At 54.8% G+C, this 15,163-nt stretch overlaps 1 protein-coding gene across 1 annotated transcript in view; it reads right to left on the reverse strand.

Moving 5' to 3' along the window:
* The window catches only part of Ctsb (cathepsin B), an 18,496-nt gene extending 3,345 nt beyond the window's left edge, over positions 1-15,151 (reverse strand). The window contains exons 1-6 of the mRNA XM_013024249.1: positions 15,067-15,151; positions 4,506-4,656; positions 3,860-3,945; positions 2,803-2,917; positions 1,104-1,222; positions 111-196 (exon numbers count right to left, since the gene is read on the reverse strand). Of these exons, the coding sequence (XP_012879703.1) occupies positions 111-196; positions 1,104-1,222; positions 2,803-2,917; positions 3,860-3,945; positions 4,506-4,631 (532 nt within the window). The 5' untranslated portion in view covers positions 4,632-4,656; positions 15,067-15,151. The remainder of the gene's footprint in view (positions 1-110; positions 197-1,103; positions 1,223-2,802; positions 2,918-3,859; positions 3,946-4,505; positions 4,657-15,066) is intronic.
* Positions 15,152-15,163: the final 12 nt, after the last annotated feature.

The following is a 15,163-nucleotide window of genomic DNA, read 5'->3' on the forward strand; positions in this document are numbered from 1 at the left end:
AGCCCAGCCCAGCCCAGCCCAGCCCAGCCCGCCGCCCTTCCCCTTAACGGCAGAAGCCACCGTGACGTGGCGCACTGCTTTCCAGCATCCCGGGCCACGTGTGCACTCACCGACATGGGAATTGTACAGGCCGCCGGAAACCAGGCCTTTTTTGGTCCAGAAGTTCCAAGCTCCAGAGGGATAGCCACCATTACAGCTTTAATTAAATGAAAGGTTTCTGTGACATCCACCCCCCCCCCAGTTCCAGCTGCTCCCAGTCCCCACCTGGCCCAAGGACCAGGGTCATCCCCTCAGAAGCCACCACCGCCTCCCCACCCATCCTCCCTCTTGGACCGCTCCTCCAGGCCACTGCCCTGCCTGCTTGGCCTCTCCGGAGGATACAAGGTCTCTCCCGTTCAGGTCCACCTGTAGCCCAGGTGGTCACTTGGCAGGCATTGTGGGTCTCAGCCCCACAGATGTGGGCCTGCAGGGTGTGTCCCCAGGAAGCCCTTATTTTATTTATTGATAATGGCTCCAGATCAGTAGTGTGGGTGGTGCTGCACCCAATGAGTCCTTCAACCCCGAGGCTGAGGAAGGGCTCAGCAGAGCAAGCTAGCTCCTTCCCACATGCTGCACTGCCAGGGAAATGGCCACTGTGGGCCGAAGACTGCACTGTGCACTGACTGCACTGTGCACTGTGCAGTGGATTCGCGGGCTCGCTCCGGCCTGGCCACGCCCTGCTTTCAGGCACCCACTGCGGGCGTTGGGCGCATCCCAGCTGTGGGTGAGGGGGGCGGCACGTAGGAAAACCCACTATGCTGGTGATGCTGGTCTCACTGGGATGGGGTGAGCCCAGGAGCCTTGTCGCACACCATGGTACAGCCCCAGGGCCATGGGTGCCCCTGTTTTGCTGTCAGCCTTCATTAGGATGAGGAACGGGCTCCAGGGCCAGGGCTTCCCTTCAGCACAAAAACCAGATCAGGAATCTGAAATGTAACCCAATTTGCTAGGCCATTTTTTTTTTTCGGCCTGGATTCTACCCAGCTCCACAGGCAGTGACTTCGCCCAGGAGTGCATCCTCAGTCCCCCTTGGCTGCCCCCGGCCCGCCGGGGCTGGCCCTCACCCGTCCCCACACTGGCTGCCACAGCAGGTGAGCAAGTCCTCCGCGGAGGTCTCCACGTTCACGTGCCCGTTGGTGTGGATGCAGATCCGGTCAGAAATAGCTTCCACAGCTCCAAAAGCCTGCGGGAGAAAGGAAGGAAGTGTCAGGAGGTGCACGGTGTCCTGCCCCTGGGGACTCAGGCCACCCCCAGGAAGCTCACGGAGCATGATATCTGTACACACACAGCGCAGAGGGGACCGGAGCTGGAGGGAGTCAGGGTTGAGGGGTACCGAGTGCCAGTATGGGGAGATGAAAAGATTTGTGGATGGACGGGGAGCTGGCTACACAACTCCAGGAAAATACTTAATGCCTCTCCATGGCACTCTGAAAAGTGCTTATGATGGTTGGGCGCCGGTGGCTCACGCCTGCCATCCAGCTACTCAGGAGGCTGTGAGCTGAGGATCATGGTTTGAAACCAGCCCAGGCAGAAGTTTCTAGTTCTTTTAACTCCAGTTAACTGCAAAAAGCCAAAACTGGAAGAGTAGCTCAAGGGGTAGAATTCCAGTCTTGAGTGAAAAAGCTAAAGGACAAGACCCAGGCCCTGAGTTAAAGTTATAGTACTGGCGTGCGCACATGTGCGCGTGCACACACACACACACACACACACACACACACATTTTCTTGGGGGTGGGGAAGGGGAGAAAGATAGGGGAGAAGGATGGAAGGGATGACATTGATCAGGCTGCACAGTGCTCATTAACTGATTTGTTGAGCTGAAACCCCTCTGTGCAATTGCTTAGAGATACTTTTTTAAATAAAAAAAAAGGTTAATAACAAAGAAGACCACACTAAAGCTACCAGCACAACTATGTTTACTGCAACATTATTTACCATAGCTAAGATATGAAACCTACCCAGATGCCCCTCAGTAGATGAATATATCAAGAAAATGTGGTATATATACACAATGGAATTCTATGCCTTCATCAGAGAGAATGACATTGCCCCATTTGTTAGGAAATGACAAGAGATTTGGAAAAGATTATATTAAGTGAAGTAAGCCAGGTGCAAAGAAACATAGGTCCCATGGTTTCCCTTATTTTTTCTTTCTTGCTATTGTTTCTAACGTATTTATAAGGTACCACGTGATTTTTTGTTGCTTTGTATGTCCCTCCCCCACGGTATAACCCCTGCTTTCACTGTATTTGATGTTGGTATAATTTGGGGAGAGGAAGGGAAAAACAAATAGGGATACAGGTTGACCCATGGCAACACTGAGATATACAAGATGCTATGTCGAAAAACGAACTTTACAATGTAGGCGGGAGGGGGGAGTGTAATTGAGGAGGTGGGAGGGAAGGGATGGTAAGGGAAAAACAAAAGATGCTTGATAAGAAATGTATTCATTACCTTGCTCTTGTGTCTGTAACTCCTCTGTACAGTATTTTCACAATAAAAAACTTATTTAAAAAAATGGTTAAGCTGACTGCATTATAAGCACAATTCAAAAACAACATGAAGATGCTTGTTCACAGTGATGGCTACTCAGAAGCAGTGAACAAATGTCACAACGCAGACACGCAGGCCTTGGGTCTGCAGATGGTGGTCCTGGTTATATTATGCCACCCAGGCCCTGCATAACTCCTCACCGCAGGAAGTGCGGCATCTTTGGTCCCTCCCCTCCATGCCAACACCCTGCCAGGGGCCAGCATGGACTTACCCAGCAGGAGCCACAGGAGCCCTGGTCTCTGATCTCCTTGATGGTGGGGCAGTTGGGCCAATGTTCCCGTGCATCGAAGCTTTCAGGTAGATCTATGTCCTCAGCGAACTGAACTCTGGAAACAGGAAGCTGTTCATTACACACGCCCATCCTCCTCCCTCCTCCCTCCTCCCTCCAGTCCCTGCAAAAGCCGCTCAGGAGACAGCAGCTGGCCTTGGCCTGGGCTGCACTCCCCGAGTAGAAGTAGGCAGGGAGGTTTCCTTCAGAACTCCTCTTGCTCTCTGGGATGTAGCTCAGTGGCAAAGCACTTGCCTTGCAAGTGCAAGGTCCTGGGTTTGATCCCCAGTTCCAAACAACGAAAAGACAAAAAAAAATGCAGAATCCCTCTAAATTTGTGAAGACTTGATTAATGAGTAATTGCAAGAATCCTATCCATAGACTCTCTTTCTTTTTCCCCCAGCCCATTCCTCAGTCATGAACACCTGTTCAGGTGCCTCAAGAGCTCTTTCTGCAGGCAAACCCTCAACTACAGAGTTTTGTGTGTGTGTGTGTGTGTGTGTGTGTGTGTGTGTGTGTGTGTGTGTGTGTGTGTGTGTGTGTGTGTGTGTGTGTGTGTGTGTGCCTGCGCGTGCGCGGGCTAGTTCAGGGGACTGAACTCAGGGCCTGGGAGCTGTCTCTGAGCTTCTTTTGCTCAAGGCCACAGCTCTACTTCTGGCTTTTGGTAGTTTTAGTGGAGATAAGAGTGTCATAGCCTTTCCTGCCTGTTTCAAACCATCTCAGCCTCCTGAGTAGCTAAGAGTATAAGGGTGAGCCACCGGCGCTGGGTGACTGGAAGGCTTTCTAGAAAAATAAAGCACCAAAGGCAGTTCCTGCGGCCTGTCTGTCAGGTGTTCCTTGCGGAACTGGGTCCGTGCACGCCTCCTCTCCACTCCTGCCCTGGCCTGGGAGAGGTGGGGAGGAACCGAAAGCTCCTCTCCATCCTCGGGAGCGAGGCCTCCTCTCCCCTCCCCACGTCCCACACTGCGGCTAGGGAGCAGCGCCCAGGGCTGGCCCTCACCTCTCAGGCAGCCGAGGCCCACCCAGGAGGGTGCCACACAGCTTCTTCAGGTAGCTCACATCCACGTTGTAGAAGTTGTGTCCAGCCTGGAAGAGAGCCACAACCCACAGTCACCACCCACACACGCTGCTCGCACCGGCCAGGCTTGGGGAGCTTGGGGGGCCACAGAGGCCAGGTATCAGCAAGGGGGAGCCATGGGTGGAGTGTGTGGCTCTCATTCCAGTGGTGTCTTCCTTGATGGGCCTCCATTTGAGGACAAGAGACTTGCCTCGTGCTGCATCTGCAGCCTGCAGTCCCAGGCTAAGGCCACAGGAACGGGGAGGGGCGGGCAGGACAACTGAACCGCCACACCTTACCTGGTGGGCTTCCCGGGACCCACCCGGCCGTGGACTTTTGTACTCTCCATGCACATACGTCTGCACACGTGCGCGTGCGCGCGCGCACACACACACACACACACAGCATGTATGTGACAGAGAAGAAGTGGGTGTGGTCCTGGGTTTCACCTTCCAGGAGGCAGTGTCCTGTGGCCACAGGTAGAGCCACCTCCCTCAGGAGCCAGCATACATAAGATGTTCCGAGGAGGGGATGCGGGGACACACAGGCACCCACACAAGCGGACAGACAGCCGTAGCCCGAGGCCCACCTGCCACGTCGTGTTCTGCTTGTTGATGTAGTTGAGCAGCTCGTCTGACAGCGGGCGGAAGGAAAGCCGGCTCTGGGCACTGGTCAGCACCAGCAGGCAGCACAGGAAGGCTAAGGAGTGCCACATTCTGGAAGCTGGGTCCTGGACTCACCTAGAAAAGACAACGCCGGAGACATCATGCCGGGTCCTGCACACGAGGATGCGGAGAAGCCGACGCCCCATGCTGGATGTGCCGTGAGCACCCCCTCTGTGCAGTAGGACAGGAGACGCTCCAGGACAGGACTCCGTGCCTGCAGCCCAACCACAGTGTGCTGCCCCTCCAGGCCAGCCCAAGGGCTGTGCGGTGACTCCATTACACCAGTGCTCTCCTGGCTGGGGGGAAGGGGGAGAAGGGGGTGTCCCAAGACTTCACCTTAGTGCAGTGCCCAGGCTCTGTCCCTTAGCTTTTTCCACTCAACGTGGATTGCTCTACCACCGAGCCACAGCTCTACTTCTAGCTTTTTGGTGATTCACTGGAGATAAGAGTCTCACTGACTTTCCTACCCCTGCTGGCTTCAAACCTTGATCCTCAGACGTCAGCCTCCTGAGTATCCAGATTATAGGCGTGAGCCACCAGTGCCCTGCCCTCTTGGCTGTTTCTAAACAGCCTAGGTTTGTTGAACAAAGTCAGAGAGAATGTTGCCCTTGGTGATCAGGGAGAAAACAGATCACAGGGGTGGGGGGGGGTGCTGCGGATTACACCTATGGGTCCACAGGAGAAGAAAACACAACAGGCAGGTGCACGAGGTACAAACCCCATTCCACCGGTTTCAAGCACACACAAGCTGGGTTTGTGCCAGGAGTGGGGGCTAGAAGCAGGGCTAGACGTGCCAACGGCACAGGGCCTAGGCGTCTGTCTGGCTTTTCCTGTTGGCCAAGGCTCTGCTTCTGGGAAGGGCAGCCATCACACGAACACCCTGGTCCTCTGACTTTGAACCAGTGACTTCTAGCCCGACCCATGAATCACCGTCTTGGGCAAGCAGCTACCCAAAGCCAGATGTTTCCTGCCTGTGGCACCTGCGGGGGCTAGTAAGGCGGGCACAGCTGGTGTGGTGGGCGTCCTGACCTTGGGGCTGCAGCGGCGGCGGGCAGGGGGCCACAGCTGGTGTGGTGGGCGTCCTGACCTCGGGGCTGCAGCGGTGGCGGGCAGGGGAGGCTCGGGACCAGCTCCCGCAGCTTAGAAAACTGTCTGTCACAAAATTCCCTGTGTTTTTGCCCAAACTGGCCTTGAAGTCTCCACCCTCCTGCCTCAACCTCCCAAGCGCTGGGATTCCAGGCACAGAATTCTCCCTGAGGGAAAACTCAAACTTAGCCGTTGCTTAAGTTCAAGTTACACATTCGTGTCAGTAGGCAGCAGAGGACAGAACACTGGGCTCCGTGTCCAGTGACTCATAAAAGTCTGAAGTTAAGCAATCATATTGGAAAGGACAAATGTGTAAGGGCAGAAAGAGTGTTCTGGTAAAGGCCTGCCTCAATGTTATAATGTATCTTAACATGCCACCCACAAAACCATCACCTGACACTCCGCTCATCCTCGGGGTAGCGACAGAGCATCCGTGGGCTGGTAAGTGACACTGCCACTGCCACGCCCTCACCGCTGGCTGCCAGCCTGGGAAAGCCAGGAAGGCTGAACTTCCCTGGAGCGCCAGTCACCACTCAACACAAGCACGGGATCTGCGCCCGCCACGGCGCATGTGGGTACACGTCAGACCCTGGCAGCCCTGCTGCGGGGCCTGACAGGATGGCCAACACACCCCAGGCCTTCAGTGTCCCAGTACCTACACACAGTCATCTGCTCGTCACCAGAGAGACTTCCTCACTAGAGATTTTCTGCTCAGCACATTTAATGTCTGCATTGCCAGTAGCTCACGAGGAAGCTGGGTCTCACATGACGGTGAGTCAGCTACACCCGTGGCCTCCAAACTTAAGGTAAATGGGTTTCCTGGGCAGACATGCCAAGAACAGGCAGACCAGACCACGGGTCCTGTGCTGGGCTGGACTACACAGCAAGAGTGTGCCTAAAAATAAGAAGAAGAAAAAAAAAACCCACAGATATCGAAACGAACTCCAGGAAATGGAAATGAAAGAGAGACAGACAGACGAGACAGAGCTCACCAGAAGAATGGAAACAGCACAGTAGGAAAAAGCATACAGTGACCACAGAAAAACTACCAATGGCCAATGTCTAACATAAAAATGTCTAACACCTCAGAAGAGGCAAATAAAATCCAGAGTTAGATGGCCAAAGGTCAGGGGGTGGGGCACTCCCAGGGGGAGGCTGTGGGGAAACAAACCAAAGTTGACAGAAAACCCTGGGGGTTTTCTGTACTTCTGTAGGGAAGTACAGCTTTGGAGGCCAGCCTGGGGGCGGTCAGTCAACTTTCAACCCTGCACGTGTGGGCTGGCACCGTGCCGTTCAGAAATCCACCCTGCAGACATGAGGTGGCATCTGTAAAGGCGCAGTCCCCCCGTCCACCGACGCTGGCTCCTGCAGCCATGGAAAGGAGCGCAGCCATGAACGCAGCAACTCTGGGAAATGTCACACACAACTCAAAGCAGCCACTGAGAGGGAACTGGTTGAAGGGAAACACGTTGTCTCAGGGATCACCCTGGGAGGTGGGGAAAAGCCAGGGGATGCAGAGCAGGCAGATACAGTCCTGTCCCTGTGAGCAAAGGGCTGAGGGAAATCAAGGTACCGCGGTGCTAACTGTGCTGGGGGTACTCTTCCTCAGTACTGCTGTGGTTGGTGTGGTCTGGGTGACTCCGCAGGTCCATGCATTGAGAGCCGGCCTTCACCAGGGCCGGGTCACAGGACTGACCCTCAGCCTCCCAAACTAAGAGCCGAACAAACATTTAAAGTACCCAGCCTCGGGTGTTTTGTTATAGGAATAGAAATACACGGACATAAATGTCTACTCCTTTTTTCTGTTTTTTAACGTTTTCAATGATTTGTTTCTCCCAGAAGAATCCTATCACTGTTACCAAGGATCTTGACTTCCCCAAATGAACGAGTTACCGACCAATTGCAATAAGCCCGAGAGGCGGTGGCAGTCATCTCCTGGCCGTGAAAGAGATTTGCCTTCTAGACGTTTTCTGCTCATCCCACACAATGTCCACATTTCCGGATCCCATGGGACCATGAGTTGGCCACCACATGACCTCCAAACTGCTAGATAAATGTGTTTGCTGGGCAGACATAAACATTCTGACTTAGATTTAATCTTTTCTCGACAGAAAAGAGGTTCTGGTTGAGTGCTGGTGGCTCCCGCCTGTCATCCTAGCTACTCAGGAGACTGAGATCTGAGGATCACAGTTCAAAGCCAGCCCAGGCAGGAAAGCCCTTGAAACTCTTATCTAATAAACTACTAGAAAACCGGAAGTGGCTCAAATGGTAGAGCGCTCGCCTTGAATTGAAGAGCTGAGGACAGTGCCCAGGCCCAGAGCTCAAGCCTCATGACTCACAAAAAGAAGAAGAAAAGAGGTTGTGGTGCAGGTGGGGCTTGGGGAAGGGCTGACACGTGGAGACAGAGCCCAGGGCCACCTTCCGCACATCACCGTCCCAACCAGGAGGACAGCAGTGTGCGGGTGCCTGCTGGGGGAGGCTGCGCACTCCGAGCTGCTAACTCACAAGCCAAGAGCGGAATAAAAGCGTTCCCATGGCAACTTGAATTTTTAAACAGGATTTCTTTGGTTTCTGTGCTGGCAGAAAACACAAGCACCTCGTCTCCCACCTGCCTTGGGGATTCTGCAGGTCCTGTGGCCTGCGGCTCCCCAACAGGCAGCGAGGGGGACTCTGGTGTGCTGACTCCATTTCCCATGCCCCATTCCACTCTGCTGTCTGCCTCACAGCCCGGGCTGGTGGGGCTGTAGCTCAGTGCAGGCCCACTCACACCGGGCTGAGCACCCAGATGAAGGCTGTAGTCCCTGTGTCTCTGGCATGGACTGGTGGCGTCACAGGGTCTTCTGCTCCTCCCAGAAACACCTGGGATGGGGTTCAAGGGTCTAGCAGCTCTGTAGCTAGTAAGTGGAGAAGCCCTGGGCGTGGGGACCCGCACCTGGAGCCTGGTTCTACCACGAGGGGGCGCCCTCAGGCACAGCCTGAAGGAGTGATCAGCATCAGGCCAGGAGAGGCAGCTTGTTGAGAGCTGCCCACCTGACCCGGTCCAGCTCCGGTGGTCTTTGTCCACAACATGGCTCACAACCATAATTCTAACAACTCAGGAGGGTTGAGGTTTGAAGCCAGCTCAGGCAGGAAAGTTTGTGACTCTTATCTCCCACTGAACACCAAAAAGCTGGAAGTGGATCTGTGGCTCAGTGGTAGCCTTGAGTGAAAAAGCGAAGGGCCAAGGCCCAGATCCTGAGTGCAAGCCCCAGCATGGCACACTCACAGTGCACACTCACGTTAGTGAGAACTCATTTCAACCAAAGAAGCCAGGCATCGTGGTGCCTGTAATCCCAGCTATGGCTGTGGAGGATTACAGTCCAGTCCATCTACTCAATAAAACAAGACTCCACAGGAAAACGGGAGCAAAAAGGGCTGGCGGCTTGGCTCCAGCGGCAGGGGCTTTCCTAGCAAGTACAAGGCCTTGATTTCAAACCCATCATAAAAGAAGGAAGGAAGGAGGAAGGAAGGATGAGAAGAGAGGGAGGAGGTAACAAAGCTCTCAAGGAGACTAGCTTCTAAATCTGTAGAGGATGTGGGAGAAAGGACATATGCATACAGCCTGCCCGCCCTCTCCTATGAAGCAACGTCCCGAACTCGCTCCCATCCCAGCGCTCTGCTCTTCCAGTAGGTCCAGAATACTGCGGACATCTTCCACACCTGCCTCTAAAGACCCAACACAAGACGGGCTCACAGCTTGCCAAGCACCTGGGACTGGGAGGGACCGCGCCCACAGCCGGGCAGAATGGCTGGAGACCAGGGAGGGTGGGAAGGTGGGAGGGTGGAGACTTGGCCAGACCCACTGGAGAGCTTTATAGGTTTCTTCCATAAAAAACTGATCCTTTGGTTTCGACCACTTCAAACGCACCCCAGAACAAGACCATGCAGGCCCCCGGTCCCCCGACTTCGCCCACGTGCGCCTCTGGGCCGATAGTCTCAACTCCCCGGGCCAGGCCAGGGGACCCGGGACGCTCAGTCTTGATGTGATCAACCCCCTTTTCATGTCAGCTTCTGACGCAGGCTTCTGACGCAGGGTTCTGGCAGGGTCTGGGCAGGTCTTGTTGAATGTAAGAACAGAGCCAGCCTCAGCCCTGCCTAGTACCAAAGAGGGAAAAGAGAAGGAGAAGAACAGACAAAAAAAGGCCCCCTCGCCCTGACTTCATCTTTCTCCTTTGGAACAGCCGTGGCACCGTCACGTGACTGACGGCCAGGCTGGAGACGCCAGGCTTTGGTAGGAGCCAGACACGGGGTCCATGGAGGGACAGACAGGAAGCCAGCAGGAGCCTTGAGCAAACCAGGAAGCATCTGAGTCACCCCAGCCTTCCCGGCACTGTCCATCATCTGTCCAAAATAAGCCACCCCTCACCCAGGTGAGGCAGGGCCAGCCTGCCCCATTGCCTGGGACAATGGTGCACAGCCCTCACTGGCCCTGGTCCGACGGCAATCCCACATCCTCCAAGTGACCGCCCCGCACCCGGAGCAGTGGCTGGCACAGAGCCCTCAGCAGCTGGCAGAAACTAACACCAACTTAGGCAGCCAACATTCTGGAAAGTTCTAGAAGCTTCAGCTCCCGAGCTTTGCACTGGATCTCAATTAGTGCGTTACGCTCAAGAGATACTTTTCCAAAATGGCCACCGCTGGGAGATTTAAATGGGTGTGTTCGGGGATGTTAGCTCTCTAATGCAAATGTAGGCCAGACCACACTGCCCAGCGGGAGAGCCGGGGACTGCAGGCACAAGGGCCCCGCCCTCGGGAGGCTGAGGGAAGAGGGACAGAAGGCTTTCTTGGCTTGAAGCAGCTGTTCTCAGGGAGACCCTTTGTCTGGTCATGGGTAGCAGTATATACACTCCTTATACGTGAGCAGCCAGAGTAAAATAATCATGTGTGTACACGCACGTGTGCACCCGCATGCTGGGATTTAAACTCTTGAGCCACACTCCTACTTCCAGCTTTTTGGTGGTTAAATGGAAATAAAGAGCCTGCCAGGGCTGGCTTCCAATCTCCATCCTCAGATCTCAGCCTCCTGAGTAGCCAGGGTCACAGGCATGAGCCACGGGTGCCCACCCAGTCATTATTTCCAGAAAAGAGCTCAGCTGGGGTGAATGCGTATTGACAAGGCCTCACGTGTGATGCCTTCCACTATTTGTCAAAACAAATCCCAACCCTAGAGACGTTGCAAAGGGGTGGCAGAGATTCCAGTTTGCTGACCGGCTTGACTGACCCTCAACCGGCAGGAAGGAGCGCTAGCTGGCAGCCCCCTGGGCTGGCAGTGCTCCACCGACTTGCGCAAGCCAGGAAACCGCGTGATTTCTGCTGCGAGAGATGGCCTGCCCTAGCTGGGATCAGCGGGTCAGGGTCAGGGCAGCTAGGCATCTCCGGCCTTCTAGAGTATGCAAATGCTGTCAGCGTTCCACTCAGTCCAGGGCTCCCAGAGCCTCACGGTAACACTAGGTTATCTCAACCAGAACAAAGGAGCTGGTAAAGACAGATCACAGCCAGCATGGCTACCACGGCCCTTCCCTGCACCTGGCTTCGGTGAAATAGCAGTGCCACGGAAGGATCCGCAGTGATGTGCAAAGCGTCAGTTTCACAGTGAAGGAAACGGAGGCTGGCAGCAAGAGCACGTAGGCCCAGTTGCGATTGATAACTGTCAGGTGATGGAATTCCAGGTGAAATTCCACCATGGTTATCTAAGCCACAGACAGATGTAGAAACTCGTCTGGTGACTCTGCTTTCACATCGGTAATTAAAACAAGATTTCCGGTCCCTAACTTCACTGGCCTCCAGAAGTTTAAAAAGAAAAAAAGATCATAAAACCCCCATAATCCCAGCACTTAAGATACTCAAGTAACGAGGTACCCGTAGCTCTTGCCTGTAATCCTAGCTAGTCAGAAGGCAGAGATCTGAGGATATTGGTCCATTCTCCAATAAACCATCAGAAAACTAGAAGTGGTGCTGTGGCTCAACTGCTAGAGTACTAGCCTTGAGCTGAAGAACTGAGGGACAGCACCCAGGCCCAGAGTTCAAGCCCCACAACTAACAAAACAACAACAACAAAGAGCCTAAGGTAGAAGAATTGTGAGTTCAAGTTTCAAACAATAAACAAGCAAAAATCTAACTGCAGCAAAAAAGAATATCCTATCTTAACCTCTTGCTGGGAAGTTCTGATACCTTGGACTTACTTTCAAAGAGTTCTAGATGTTTATAAACACATTAAGTGCTATCAGTGGCCTCGGAGCAAACCAGGAAAAGCTTCTCAATCAGTGCATTCCCTGGGGCAAATACTAAATTTCTAGCCTGGTCCATTAAAACAGTGGTATAAAAGTGTGCTAAATTGTAGTGTTGGTAAAGATGAGGACCAGGAAGTCCCACACCTCTGGAATAGAAACTGAGAGTCCGGGGAGGGCATTTCATCAGAATCTAACAAACCAGAAGACATGTGAGCAATTATTTCTTGTTTTGGTCCAAGAGAAACTCATGCGAATGCTTGGGAGATAGGAAGGTATCTTCTGTAGCACCCTGGACATTGCACAGAAATAGAAATAACCTAACTGTCCTGTGATAGGTCAACATCGTACTTGAGATGGATGGATTCAACTTTATGTAGCAACCCAAATAAATCTTACAAAGCTGAGTGGAAAAGGAGATACACAGCATAATGGAAGTGATATACATTTTTAATCTTGGGGATCAATACACTGTATTATAAATACACTGTATTATAAAAACAGCACAGAAAATTGCAAGGCGAGCAACAGCAGGAGACAGAAGCCCCTCTGACAAATGGGAAGCAGGTCTAGCAGGGTGAGTGACTATGGGGCAGAGACCAGGAAGTCTGCTGCCTGGAAACAGCCACCCCCAGGACCCCAACCAGTCTGAGTTTGGAAGGCCTCGAGTCTGCAGAAGGAGCAGTTAAGGCTTTAAGTAAAAACCAAGAAAAATGTGCCTGGTGAAGTAATCCCAACCACTTCGTAGGCAAAGACCTGGGAGTTGGAAGGCTGATCAGGGCAAAAAAATGTTTTTTAACTTTTTAATTTTTGGTGCCAGTATTGGAGCTTAAACTGAGGGCCTGAGTGCTGTCCCTTAGCTCTGACACTAAGGCTAGTTTTCTACTTCGTGAGCCACGTACAGCTCCACTTCTGCCTTTCCATCATAGATAAGCATCTCAGATTTGTCAGCCTGGGTTGGCTTTGAACCTCTATCCTTGGATCTCAGCCTCTTGAGTAGTTAGGATTACAAGCATGAGCAACTGGTGCCTGGCTTAGAGAGAGACCCCATCTTATCCAGTGGCTGGGCACAGTGGCCATACACCAGTCACCCCAGCCACAAGAAAGGCACAATGAGTGATCCAGGGAGATCTGGGCCAGCACAGGTAGGAGGAGCTCTTATCTGGGAAACAACAACACAAAGAAGGGCTGGGGATGACTGGAGATTTAGTGTGTCTGCCTAGCAAGTTTAAATCTCTGCCAAAAGAAAAAAGGAAAGGGGCTGAAGGCAGGATTGGGGTGTGTAACTCATTGGCAAAGTGCGTCCCCAGCACCAAAAAATTGGGGTTCAATCCCTGCATCTCGCACCACACTCAAACAATAGCGACCCAAGGACCCACGACTTGTCTCCCTACCACCCCTGCACTGAGGACAGACCAGGAGAAGGAACCATAGCCCCCTCCCCTGTGGAAGTGTCCCTGCCCTGGAAAGATCCCATTGCACCCAACAGACCCTCCCTACGCAGGTCCTGTACTTGCCCAAGCCAGACCCTCAGCAAAACCCCTGCAGGCCAGGGCCTCCTTCCTTTCCCCCACCCTCCCCCAGGGCATACTCAGCCATTACCCCCTCCCCCTCCTCAGGGGGTCCTGTCAGACCATGGCTGGAGGCTGCAGCGGGGTGCCCCTTCGTACCCCAGGCTCTGGAACACACACCCAAAGCCCGGCCAGGACACTTTTCTCCAGGGCGCCTACACTCTGGGCACCCCTCCTTTCTCTAGGAAGCTCCAAGGCTCTGGGTGGCAGTCACCAGGCCAAGACAAGGAGAGGCCATCACCCACCCACACCCTGCGGGGCCTCTCCACCTGCAGCCCCACTGAATGCCCCCCAGAGACACTGTCCTCCCACAGAAGCACCTGGGAATACTTTCCCAAGACGCCTCCTCTGAGCCCCGGCCAGTGGCTGGTCAGTGGAGCCGTGTGGGCCGGAGCTACGTGGGCTTTGGATCTTTCCTCGGTGCTAACCTGCTGGCTTCGCAGTGCCTGGGACAGGGGTGACCCAAGACCGAAGGAGCCAGGGCCAGCCAAGGCCCCTACAGCTGCCCCTGGATAATGCCCTGGCTTGCAGGGCCCTAAACCAGAGGCCCAGCCTCCTCTCTGCCCCCGGGGCCTCGTCTGACCTCTGGGCCTCCCCTCCGACCTCTCCAGTCCTCGCTCTGCGAAGTGCTCTCCAGTCTTGATTTAAATCTTCCTGCTGTTCCACCCCAGCCACCCGGGTCTTGTTTTCACGAAGGTTCCAGGAATGACGTGGGTTTTACGCAGGAAGTTGCACGGCAAACTCTTTAGAATAATAAATAACCTTAAAACATGGATGCAGGTCGATTCTACGGCCCCACAATTTGCCCCGTCCCACCCCCCAGATCGCAGGGAGCAGACCCAGATCGCGGGGAGGAGATCGAGATCGCGGGAGATCGCGGGGAGGGGACCGAGATCACGGCGAGGAGATCGAGATCGCGGGGAGGAGACCCACGTCGCGGGGAGGAGACCCACGTCGCGGGGAGGAGACTGGGATCGCGGGGAGGGGACGGAGATCGCGGGGAGGAGATCGAGATCGCGGGAGATCGCGGGGAGGGGACCGAGATCACGGGGAGGAGATCGAGATCGCGGGGAGGAGACACAGATCTCGGGGAGGGGACCGAGATCGCGGGGAGGAGATCAAGATGCCGAGGAAGGGACCGAGATAGCGGGGAGGGGACCCAGATCTCGGGGAGGAGATCCAGATCGCGGGGAGGGGACCGAGATCTCGGGGAGGAGATCGAGGTCGCGGGGAGGGGACCCAGATCGCGGGGAGGAGACCCAGATCTCGGGGAGGGGACCCAGATCGCGGGAAGCGGACCGAGATCTCGGGGAGGAGACCTAGATCGCAGGGAGCGGATCCAGATGGCGGGCGGCCGCGTTCACCAGGCCCCTCCCGCTGGCTCCGCCCGAGTCCGCGGCAAAGCCCGGCCTGTCGGGGCCCAGAGTCCCAGGCCCTGCTCCGGGCCGCAGTTGCGGGCAAAGCTGGGCCCGAAGCCCCGGCACGATCGGAGGGGTTGCCCTCAACGAGACGTCTCCAACCCAACAAGGCCCCTCCCGCGGGTGGGCGCTCCCCGCACTCACCGAACGCAGCACCGACAGCCTAGGCCTGCAGCCGCGAGCGCGCAGCCGGAGCCGAGCACGAACCTCCGAGGCCGCCCCGCCGCCCGTATTTACCGGC

The sequence above is a fragment of the Dipodomys ordii genome, unplaced genomic scaffold (genome assembly GCF_000151885.1).
Source record: "Dipodomys ordii isolate 6190 unplaced genomic scaffold, Dord_2.0 Scaffold74, whole genome shotgun sequence".
Lineage (NCBI taxonomy): Eukaryota > Metazoa > Chordata > Mammalia > Rodentia > Heteromyidae > Dipodomys > Dipodomys ordii.